Consider the following 12415-nt stretch of genomic DNA (forward strand, 5'->3'; position numbering starts at 1 on the left):
TTGATTTGTAAAAAAATATATATGATTTTTTAATATTGATTTTTTGACCTTCATTTTCATTACATAAAATGCACGACATAAAATCGGAAAAAAAATACTAATCATGAGAATCCCTTTTGTTACACAGTAGAGCAAATATGGCAGTGACTCAAGGAAATTCATCTTGCTTTTCACACTAGTGTGTGATAATAGTTCAGCGGTTTATAAATACTGTTGTGGTTATAGTTGCAACTGTCTCCTGACGATTGAGTGTGACAAAACAAAAAGTCTTAAGTCGGCACGTGTTGCACGCTCAACTTGTTTTGTCACATAGGATTTTAGATGGTTGTAAAAATAGAAATGTTTCTTGGAATTCAAATGTGGATAATATTCCAGTTTTTATGATCCTCCTGCATCGTTACTGACAGGTTTGTCTCCTCTGGCTTCGGCACTTTCTTTTTATTGGAGGAACCTGTTCGAAAACAAAGAAGCATTGAAGATAAAAACAGGCAAAGTGATTGATATCCCCATTTATAGTCATCATCATGTGTCTCTTGATTTAAACAAAGATGGTTTCTATTGAGCCCCTAGCCTATATATAAAAGGACATGGTGGTGGAAAAAAAATTGGGATGGGAGAAAAAATAGTTTTCGATTCTTTTGCGTTCCCTCGCAAACACTGCTGTGATTTACAAACACACCCGTTTTAATGTCCTGCTGTCAATGTTTCAGAACTGCATGCATTAACAATGGAGCGTTTCGTAGTTTTAACTTGGACTCAATATGAAGAAATGCAGTCAGTGCTTAACTCAAGTAAAGTTGGCAATATATTAATTGACAGCGGGACATTAAAGTGTCTGTCTGAGCCCACAACAGGTTTTGCGAGGGAACGCAAAAGACTTGAAAAATATTTCTTTCTCCCATCCCACATTTTTCCCACCACCGTAGGTCTCTTTTTCACATTCATTTGCCACATATAACAGTTTACTTCAGTAAGACCACTATCACTTTAAAAGACTCAACCAACTCACGTAAGCAACAACATTGAACGTCTTTGAGATCTTCTGTCCCTCGCTGATGATGTGGAGTTTATAATGTCCGTAGAGTTGAGGTGTGACGTTAGTGATGCTGAGAGATCCAGTGTTGTGATCCAGTTTTAAATGGTCTTTGAATCTTTCTTCATTATAGAAGTGTTCCTCATTATTTGTTTTATCCCATTCAGTGATGACAGTAAATTCAGCGCGATTGTGTCGTTTGGAGTCCGCAAACTTCCAGCGTATCAGCTGATTCTCCTGTATTTCAGTGATATCAGTGTGTAGCGTCACAGGATCTCCTACCATCACTAGTTTTGTCTTGATTTCATCTTTCTCAACAACTTGACCTGGAGAACCAACAGAAAGAGTTTCTCAGACAGGGATCAAACTTGTGTGTATCTGAGCTCTTGTCCAGCAAACCATGAGACCGTCTAATATGAGTCATCGCCACTAAATGTACGCTGCAGTTATAGATCATAAAACAAAGCATTTATTTAATCAAGCTCCTAAGGCTATGTTTACATGTGAACGATTCTGAAGAGAAAACGCAAAAGTGCCGTTGCGTTATCACTTTTTATTCTGCGTTAGACGAGTGTTTTGTTTTGGGTGGGAAATCCGCGTGCATGTGGTGACATAAAAGTGTGTGAAATGCAATGTAGTGTGCACTCCAGGCGGCTAGGTGGCAATGTGGAGCACTGCCACACAACAACACCAAGTCCGTGCGCCTGCGTACAACCTTCACTGTCAAGCAGACTTTTGCGTTTTTACCCTTTACACAGGAACATGGTGAGGGTGGTTTCACTTTTTTTGCGTTTTTAAGCCCCAAAAACGCTGTCGCCGTGTAAATGAAAGTGTAAACCCCAAAAACGCTGTCGCTGTGTAAACCGATCAAATATTTTTACGTTTTCACCCGCGAGCGTTTTCGTGTAAACGGCCTAAAACGTCTCATTTTGATATTCTGCTGTTCAGTCTCTTTTAATATTTCCTATTTGGTGACTTTAGCCAATCATAACTGTGTCCGTTTACTGGGAAGCCTTTAAAAAAGCCGCGACTTAAAAACAAATAATTTGGTCTCACTTTAGAAAATCCCCAGTGTTAAATTAACACTAACACTGAGCAGAGTTTTAAATGAACACTGAAGCAGTTAGTGAGATAATTAAGTGAACACCTGATGTTAACAAGCAGAATCACTGAAGGAGAAAACCGTAATTTTTAAGTCACCATTATGGTGATCAGTGTTTGGTTTAGCTGGGCTCCTTTTTCCCTTGAATAATTAACTTTAGATTTTGTTTGGCTGCTGTGATTTTGCTGTGTGGATTAGGGTCTTATTCTCATTATTGACTAATTATGAACTACGACTTTGCCTCAGTAAACTCCTAATTCCTGCTTACTAATAGTAATGTAGTTGTTAAGTTCAGGTATTGGTTAGAATTAAATAAAATGGAGCATAACCTATATTTGCACTAAAACCACCTTTAGTGCCTGTTTTTATAGCAAAAACACGCCCGCAACATCTACAGTGGCGTTGATCGTAGAGCATGTAGTTCGTGAAAGAGCTTTTGATTTGCTCGGACCCGAGTTCGAATCCGCCTTTTGCCGAACGTATGAGATGTAAAATGTATAAACTAACATGAAGGGAGACCTTTTTTGCCTTCATAAAACAGCATAAAAATAGGCATTCTGTTTGTGCTGGGTGTTTTAGAGAAACACCTCAGCATGGTTTCTCACGCGATTAGCATGGTTATCTGGTGTTTTCTCCTAAATAAAAGCTCAAGGGTTTATTTCTTCCAAGTGTAGATATAAGGACAAAAGTATTTTTGTCGGGGGAGCAGTCAGTAACACATAAGATTATCTTTTAATAAAATCGATTGAACACGGAGCAGTTTTTCCAGTGAGTGAGACTGGAAAACCCGTAGTGGATGTAATCGGAGTGATAACAGAATGCTTAGAGTGCAGACAGGAACGTGCTTTGACTCCAGTCCTGGGGCCTCATGTATAAAACTTTGCGTAGATTTCATCCTTAAAGTGTACGTACGCACATAAGGCAGAATTTGCGAACGCACAAAAGTTTTCAGATTTATAAAACCGTTCGTACGCCAGAACCTGCGCAGAATTCATTTTGTAAATCCCAGTCAGCGGGAGATATGCGCACGTGCGTCTCCTCCCCGAAATAACCATATATGGAGATTACAACGCCTAGTTTTACTATGCATATCCTTATCTGCATATCATTTGCATATGATTATTCATCCACGTGATACCAAGTTTAACGGTACAAGACGTTAGGAAAATAAGAAATGCGGATGTGCCGTCACATTATTACAAACATTTTTTTTAGTATCCTTGCCATGTTTTTGAATGAATAAATCAAATAGTGTTAAATACATTTCAGAGAAAGTTTTTCTCAATCTTTTCCACTGGCCAAATAGTATTTTTAATTGATTTATATTTTAATGGATAATGGAAGAGATTTTAATGGAAGAGATAGACATGGTTGTGCATTATTTGCACGAAACAGTTTTCTCAGACAATCTCTAGTTAAAACATCAAAAAACAGCATGCCAGAAGAAAAGTGTTCAAAAGCAATGCATCCACAACAAATAGGTCTATTTCTATTTATTGAATATATATATATCAAATATCATAAATGTTTATATCAAAAGTAAAACATAGTTTAAACCATTCTCTTATTTATTTAAACTGTTATTGTGAATATGGACTGTATTTATGATTTGGACTCATAATGAAGATTTACGGTTTTACTCCATCTGCCGTTAGATTATAGGCTATATGTGCGTCAGTTTCACCAAACGGCCCAACGCGCGTGCTGGCGCGGTCATTTAAGAAGGGATGGATGTTTGCTTCAAGTGTTGATAGGTTTGTGAAATTATATTTGTATTATCTTTCTGTAGATGTATAATTTTCTTTAGACTCTCTGTCTAACAGTAAGCAAAAAGACATTTGACTCCAGCTCACCATCGGTGTCGCCAAAACCCATAATCTTCTAAAAGAGTGCGTACGCACGGTCAAGAGCATCCTTACGGTGCGCACTTATTTACGCCAAGTTTATTTTTTATAAATCCCGATGTGCGCGTGGAAAAATGCGTACGCATATTTCTATGCCCATTTTGTGCGTACGCAACGTTTATACATGAGGCCCCTGGTTTTGCGTCCGCGCCGTTAGGAGCTCAACATCTGTCTCGCATGTACGCTCGCTCTAGATTAGAGGATATTTTAACTTATTTGCGGTAAAACTAGTCGATCACGAGTGGCTCAACTGGTGGATTTATAGATAAACTTGTCTTTCAGGTATTTTGCCGACTGGCTTGACACTTTAGCGTGAGAAATCAGGGGTGTGGGGTGAGAGCGTGAGAATTGGCTCAATTGCGTGAGTCTCACGGTCAATGCGTGAGAGTTGGCAGCCCTGGCCGAAACCAAAAATTAGTTTTTTGCTGTTTCATTTAAAACTTTTTGGCTGGCAATATTTCAGTGCAACACTATTTAAACTGTATCTTACCATTAATTAGAGTTACAAGTTCAGTTCCAGGTTGTCCTGTATAAAAACAATGACTTAATTTAAAGAATGAAGTTGAATTAAACCTTTTAATAAAACTCATATGTTTATTTTGTGATATTTGCTGATGGTAACACATACCCTCTAGATCTGCTTGTTTAGATGTCTTGTGTTGACGGTAACAGTAAATACCACGTATAACCGCAGCCAGAACCAGAACCAGAGCACAAACACCAACACACACCAGCACTATTGCCTTTACAGACAAACCGGCTGCGATCATGCAGAGAGAGACAGAGTGTCAATATTGTAACATAATCTGAGAATATCTCTGTGAAATATCAGCGCTGTCGTACCTTCACATGTGTGTCTGCAGAGTGTGTTGATGTCCAGATGTGTGGTCTGGTTGCTGATGGGATTGTTCAGCACACAGCTGTAGGTGTTTTTATCCTGATATTCCACCTCCAGAGGTAGAGAGAGACTGATGCTGAGATCAGACGCACTGATGCTGGACAATACACTCATTCCTGCGTACCAGGACAGAGTCACATCACTCACACTCAACACTGATGAACACACCAGCGAACATGATGATGATGATGATGATGAAGAACAGTTTCTACTGATGACAGGAACAGGCAGATGAGCTGAAAAACCTGAGAGAATATAATAAAAAATAAATATCAAACAACACTCTAATGCACCAGTTTTAAATATAAATGTGACAAATACAAAATAGTTATTAAATGTTTTGCAACTAGAATGACTCACCGTAAACAATAATATTGTATTTCTTGGGCGGGACCTCTTTTCCACCAATGATCTGTAATCCATAAAGTCCTTCATGTTCAGTTGTGGTGTTTGTGATGGTCAGAGATCCAGTCTGATGATCCAGCTTCAGTCTGTTTCTGAATCTCCCATCAAGAACATCATAATATGAGATCTTATTATTCGATCTGTTGATCTGCGCTATCCGAGTGTTGTCAGATCCAAACGTCCACAGTATCAGATCAGCTTTCTGGATTTCAGTAACAACAGTTTGTAGAGTAACAGAATCTCCCTCCATCACTGATAATGTCTTCACTGTATCACCAAACACACCTGAAGAACAAACCGTTTCTTAAATGCAGATATAAACTGAATATTTGATTTATTTAACTGATTATCTGTTTTATATTCAATTCACTCTTTATTTATGGAAAAGCTTGGTTTGGATTTTTGTCCTCTTTTTGAGTTGGAGCGACATCAGAGTGAGTAAATGATGATATTTAAATTTTTGGGTACTTTTTTTTTTTAAACTATCCCTTTAAGAGCAATAATCTGTTCTTCTAATTTGTGTCTTTACAGGTCTAAGTCCACACCATCAGCAAAGGTACTTGATAATCAGCTGAGCTGTGGTCCAGATTAGATTGTGTTTGCCGGCCCAGATATGGCCCACGTCTTTGCCAGAACTGAACCAAAGGAGTGCCAGAAATCCAGTAAGCATGAGCTAAATAATCCAATTTCATGTGGCCCATTTATGAGCCTTGTATGCAATTTTAGTATGGTTGAGTTCTGCTAAAATCTAGTTAAAAACATTTTGGGATAGTAGTACTAGTACTAGTTAGATTTTAACTCAAAGGTAAATAAAACAATCATCAACAAAATGTAGTCAAAACAATTTACTTTTCACAAGAGTTTAAAAAATCACAGCCACTCAGTACACCATATTTTACGAGAACAGGAAAACCCAGTTCCCTTTCGAAAGGTCTCTCGTATTGCGTAAGTAGCTTATGCTACGGGAAAACACCTTTTCTCAAGAATAGGAAATGGTGAAGGAAACACTGGGACGTGCCATTATGTGTACAGTAATATTACGATTTGATTTAGTTAAAAAATAAACTAGTTTCGTGTGGTCGTCGAGTAGTAGACATTTGAACTTAAAGTTAAAGTGTTCAAGCCATTAAAAAAACGTCTTCCACTATGTATTTTTCCAGGGAGTTTTATTTTTGCAGGGAGTCTTGAAATTGGTTGTCAAGCCAGCTAATCAGAATTTAGCAGCCTGATTGACAGAAATAGAGTGCCGAAGTTATCATAGACAGTAAAAGAAATGGACACAGCGACCCGGTTGATTTCCACGGATAAGACAGAAGCCCGATTATTGCACTTTCTGTCTGATGTCTGAGCGACTGCAGGCTCAAACTGAGCGTGACGACAGTCTGACAGTTGTAAATCTTCTAGTAGCTGTGCCAGAACAAATCTGAATCACCTAAATCCTCAAAGTTGTTGAAATATTTTGTCCCGTTGCTTTTATGGACTCTCTATGGACTTCTCCCTTGACTTTGTGCCTCCATGTCCCCCCGATTGCCTCATTGACAGTAAAAGATTGCCTGTGAGATCCTCCTCCTGTCTAGGCTATACGGTAATGTCTCTACTGTGCGACGGACAGTCGAGTGGTTATGACGCAATTGTTAGTCTATTTTTACAAAAACGGCTTCTACGGAGCCGTAAAGTAAGATACAAAGTAATGGAGCATTTTATACATTGTTGTGTTTCTTTAAGAAATACATAACCCAGACAGCAAACTGACATTGAATCAACGTGGAAACGACGTCTCTCATGACATTGAAACAACGTTGATTTTGCTCATCGAATTAACGTTGAACCAACGTCAGACGCGGCATTCTTCAAAGCTAAATGAAAATCGAAAATTGGTTTCCTTTCATAACGTTGAAACAACGCGTTGATTTCAAGTTGATTTTCCATTAGTTTTGAAAGAATGACGCATCTGACGTTGGTTCAACGTTAATTCGATGAGCAAAACAATGTCAGATCAACGTTGTTTCGATGTCATATTTCCACGTTGATTCAATGTCAGTTTGCTATCTGGGAATGGACAAATTAAGACTTTGGATGCCTCAGATGTCAAGTTATTCGCTTTCAAAGTGACGCCAAAATGAATGGGAGTCAATGGGATGCTAACAATGGCGGCTCCCGCGAGGCTTCAACTTCCGGCTGATGGATTACCCCCTTGTAAGTTATAACATCACTTTTTAGGCCAAAATGCGGAAGTGAGTTAGCATTTTAGCACTTCCGGTTCTCTCGCCCATGGGTTTTTGCTAAATCACCTGAAATAAGGTCTGTGGTGAACAAAGCCTCTAAATATGTTCACGTTTTGATTTATGACGAACACAGCAGTTATAACCAGCTTGTGTTTTTAAAAAAAACTTTATTGTGTCTGCTTGTGTTTTTTTAAACTTTATATAGGCTTCAAAATGTACATTTTGGATTAACTTGTAAAGATTATAGACAAAACGCGTAAGGGTCACAACTCTTTGTTGAACACAGATCTTATTTTTGGCGATTTTCCAAAAGTCTATGGGGAAAATGCATAGCTTTTCGATCGAGGCGGGAACCCATGCGCCGCTAGCTTCCGAGTTGTCCTGCAAAGTGACTTACTTCATCTCTTCAGCACTCTATTATGCCTTATAGTAACCCCGAGCAATCGAGCCGTCTGCGAGAGAGAGAGCGCTCAGGGCTGGTTATGAGAGACAGAAAGTGAAACTTTGCACATGAGAAAGAACGTCTGCGAACGTCTGTGCAAATATGTATTTTAAATGCAAAATTGCTTTTCGTTCCCTCAAAATATTTTCTTATCTGCGAGACGAACATTTTTCCTCAACTCAGTTCACTTCGCGCGTGCGAAATGCCATTTTACACGCTCAAAATTACGCAATGATGATAGTAATGCTCTCCACTAGCACCTGTAATACACACACATTCATGGGCGTTTGTCTTTCTCCAGACTACACCACCAGGACATTTTCTTTACGCTCAAAAACAGATCTAAATTAACACGAATTCGGCAATTTGTAGGCTAGTCATCATCGTTTGTTTATTTTATATTTCATTGAAGTTTGTAAAGTGAAAATAGATTTTAAATCTGCTCACCATCATCCAGGAGTAACGGTACGAAAAACAAAACAAAAATCTTCATATTTCTGTGCATCCGAGTAAAAGGTGAGTTAATAAAGGTTTCCTTTATGGATGTATTAAACTCCCTTCGTCGCCTAATCGAAATGACCCAATTCCCTTCCTGACATCGATGATTCACATAGTTTATATTTTAGTCGTTTTATTGTATTTTTAGCCAAGACATCATGGTGACTCTTCTTAACTTCAATGATGGGTAAATCCGTAAAAGTGGTATCCTAAATGTGATTTTGAAGAAAAAAAGAAGGGGAAGTAAGTTCATTAGAATTTCCCAATGGGAACTTGAATGAATAACTTTCCATAAACTCATACCGGAAGAAGCATTTGACGTTCGATCGGCATTCGATACAGTGATGGATACGTGTTAGTGCCCCCGTCAAAACTCAAGCACCGCCCTCTCTATCTGATCCAATGAAATGAAATTACACTACATATATGTTTTTCTCCCCCAATGATTGTTTCTGTCATTCTGAGTATAGTTATTATTTGACATGAGACAATTAGGACAACTTCATGAGACTTTTATTTTTATTAAACAGTTACAAATAAATAAATGCATTTGTGTTTCGTTGTTAGTGAGGCTATATTTAGTTATCAAACAAACCGTCTGCAGTCTCTCATTCACATTATACCACTGTTTTAAACAGCACAACTTTTAACTAAGATCCACTAGAGGGCAGAACACGTTCAAACATACACGATGTCATTCATAAACACCGAAGAAGTTCAAACTAACACTATAAAATGTAAACAACATAACATGGACATCATAACACTTTGTCCTGATATTTTTCACAGGTAAACACCGTTCATTTTAAACCCGTTTCCAGTTGTAAAGGCTCATAAATGCAGAACATTTTTATCTAAAAAAAAAGGATAATGGAAAAGTTGCTAACAAGTGGTTTCAGAGACATCTCCATTCATTAGCGGTGACGTTGATCCTTTTGATGCCGTCTCTCCATATTCATTGGAATCTGGAAGAATCAAAGAAAGATTATTGTTTGAAACATTTAGCTTTTGTTAGGTTGATTCTGGATTTCGTTTGTTTCTGTACAGTAATGTGATGACCAAATATGACATTTTCATATGCCTTAAGATACTGATATGATTATGTATACATAAACACTCAATAGCATTACTGAATTGTTTCCTTCACTTGATAATTAAATAATATTTATTTTTAATGCATTATAGGAAAATCCTATCAAACAACCCAGTAAAACTTATAAATGGTTAATCTCAGAGCATCTAACTAGTTGACACCGGATGTATATTTATTACACCGACAGATTTGAGATACTCACTTAGGACAATAAATGTTTTGGAGATCATATTTTGTCCAATCCCAGTGATAACTAGTTTATAAATGCCAATGTCTGTATGTCTGATGTCATTGATTGTGAGATATCCAGTGTGTTGATCCAGATGTATTCTGTCTTTGAATCTCTCATCATAATCATCACACCCGCTGTTGTTCAGTTTATTTCCTCGGTTGATGACTAAAAAAGGATTTGTTTGATCCGTGCCTAATTCTCCAAACCTCCACTGTAACACGTCGAAGCGTTGTATTTCAGTGAGGCCAGTGTTTAGAGTGACGGACTCTCCAAACGTCACCGACACTGTCTTTATTACATCCACAACTTCACCTGGACAACATACAAGAACACAGAGAGAGAGCGATTAAACACTCAGGACAAGCATGATATAACCAGCTGGACACATGGCACACTTTTTTGACTTTATTTTATTTCATAATTCATCCTGTGAAATGCATTTTGAAATTGGACGTTGCTTTAAGTATTTTAAATCCTTTAAATCGTTGTTGTTTTTTTTGTGATATCAAATTCAAATTTGGAACACAACTTGGTTAGACATGTTGCTTTGATTTTAATGTGATAGTCCAAATTATTTTGTAAGTAAAAAGTTCAGTTTTAAGTAAGTAAACATCACCTTATCTAATATTTTTTACTCTTTCATTAACCCTCAGGTGCTCTTCGGTCATTTCTGACCGAAAAATTTTCTTCATCGGAATGTTACGAAACTTGGTGACTTTTATGGCATTGGGTATGTGAACAAAAAAAAAAAAACTGAGGTCATGATCCGAGCAGGCTAAGTGGTCGTAAACAAAATAGTCACACTTGTGCTCTTCGGTCAAAAATGACCCCCATAGGAAATGAATGGGAAATTGTACAAAAAAATGGAAAAAAAAAAATTGTGAATTTTAGTTTGTCAATTTTTTTATAAGAAATAGTTTTTGAGATTGTTTCGACTATGTATTCAAATCCACCACCACCAACAACAAAAAATGTGTTCATAAACAGCTGGGGAATTCACATGCCTCTCCATAGAGCGCTGTACATGCCATCTAGTGGTTACACCATGATTCTACGCTTTTTCTCTATACTGTAACCAGATGGTGCTAATTTTCTTCAAAAAATATTTTTTTCTGAAGGCCTAGACTCTATATTAAACTAAAATACTGCGTTAATATTTTTTTGAAAAAAATAATATATATATAGAAAAATATATATATTTTTCCATGGCAAAAAAAAACCCCATAAATATTGCATAAATATTAATAAATTCAATTAAATTGTCTCAAAATACTAAATTAAAAAGAATAAATATTATAGAACAAAAATAAATTGCATTGGTTTTACTGGGATGGAGAAAGTTTCATTTTGAGGTGTCCGGTCACTTTTGACCGGGAAGATAACAAGTGTGAATCCGAAACGAAGAGCACCTGAGGGTTAATTGAATTTCTGTCGAGCCCATTTTTGTCAAAGATGCTTGGCAATTAGCATACAGGATTTGGTGGTATGGTTCTGTTCTGGCCTATAGCATGGATAAGAGAAAGGAAAGCAGCAACTTAGGGTAAACCGAACAAAACCAACATGAATGTTTTGCAGATATCATTAATGTCAATAACATAATTTGAAAAATTAGTCTGATTCAAGAGTAATCAAGATGCCAAATCCTGACTGACAAAAGGAGCTGGGAATGGAGTAATGAGCTCCTGAGAAACCTGATAGCTGTTGATAACACTGAAAGGGCTTGTTTACAGTGATAGGCGCCGTGTTCCTATTGGTCGACAAGAATCAGCCGACACGAGCTGGACTGACGTGACCAGTCTTTGATTTCTTTCACTTCACTTCTTTAAAAAGGTTTGCATTTCATTCATAGCATTCATGACATTTAAGTTCAGGTTAATACTGATGACCAGAGCATATCCTATGAGTTTGATGACATACTGGACATTAATATTAGAGGATCTTACCATTACTCAGCTCAGTGTAATCTGGAAAAGGAGTCTGGCCTGTTTAAACACAAACCACAAGAGTTTCTTTTTTACACTTTAACACAATGTAGATGATCTAGCTCTAACATCTGTGAGTAATACTTACACTTTTGATCTGTTTTTCTATTTTTCCAGCAGATACTGAACATCCCAGCTACAGCCAAGACTAGTAGAGCAACTATACCAACAAAGATCATCACATGACTGAAGGGTAAGAAACTCGATGCATCCACTACGAAACAGTAGATCAGAGAGAGTTCAGACTTAAAACCTTTGACCTTTAAGTAGAGAACAGAACAATTCAGTTAACGATATGTACCTGCACATGTGTGTCTGCAGAGTGTGTTGATGTCCAGATGTGTGGTCTGGTTGCTGATGGGATTGTTCAGCACACAGCTGTAGGTGTTTTTATCCTGATATTCCACCTCCAGAGGTAGAGAGAGACTGATGCTGAGATCAGACGCACTGATGCTGGACAATACACTCATTCCTGCGTACCAGGACAGAGTCACATGACTCACATTCACCACTGATGAACACACCAGTGAACACGATGATGATGATGAAGAACAGTCTCTACTGATGACAGGAACAGGCAGAGGACCTTTAAAACATAAGA

At 37.6% G+C, this 12415-nt stretch overlaps 2 protein-coding genes across 3 annotated transcripts in view; one reads left to right on the forward strand and one right to left on the reverse strand.

Moving 5' to 3' along the window:
* LOC120486375 (uncharacterized) overlaps positions 1 to 12415 on the reverse strand; it is a 14145-nt gene continuing 1730 nt past the window's right edge. The window contains exons 3-12 of the mRNA XM_089118678.1: positions 12116 to 12400; positions 11903 to 12028; positions 9803 to 10144; positions 8457 to 8630; positions 5298 to 5627; positions 4883 to 5182; positions 4668 to 4799; positions 4530 to 4565; positions 1010 to 1359; positions 1 to 451 (exon numbers count right to left, since the gene is read on the reverse strand). Coding sequence (XP_088974804.1) covers positions 398 to 451; positions 1010 to 1359; positions 4530 to 4565; positions 4668 to 4799; positions 4883 to 5182; positions 5298 to 5627; positions 8457 to 8630; positions 9803 to 10144; positions 11903 to 12028; positions 12116 to 12400 — 2129 coding nt within the window. The 3' untranslated portion in view covers positions 1 to 397. The remainder of the gene's footprint in view (positions 452 to 1009; positions 1360 to 4529; positions 4566 to 4667; positions 4800 to 4882; positions 5183 to 5297; positions 5628 to 8456; positions 8631 to 9802; positions 10145 to 11902; positions 12029 to 12115; positions 12401 to 12415) is intronic.
* The window catches only part of LOC120486388 (uncharacterized), a 26182-nt gene continuing 23011 nt past the window's right edge, over positions 9245 to 12415 (forward strand). The window contains exons 1-3 of one of the 2 annotated variants that reach the window (XM_089121536.1): positions 9245 to 9296; positions 11563 to 11662; positions 11935 to 12007. The gene's annotated coding sequence lies outside the window, so the exon portion shown is untranslated. The remainder of the gene's footprint in view (positions 9297 to 11562; positions 11663 to 11934; positions 12008 to 12415) is intronic. The other variant, XM_089121537.1, reaches the window with a different exon arrangement.

Source organism: Pimephales promelas, chromosome 2 (genome assembly GCF_988280905.1).
Source record: "Pimephales promelas chromosome 2, fPimPro1.hap1.1, whole genome shotgun sequence".
NCBI classification, from domain to species: domain Eukaryota; kingdom Metazoa; phylum Chordata; class Actinopteri; order Cypriniformes; family Leuciscidae; genus Pimephales; species Pimephales promelas.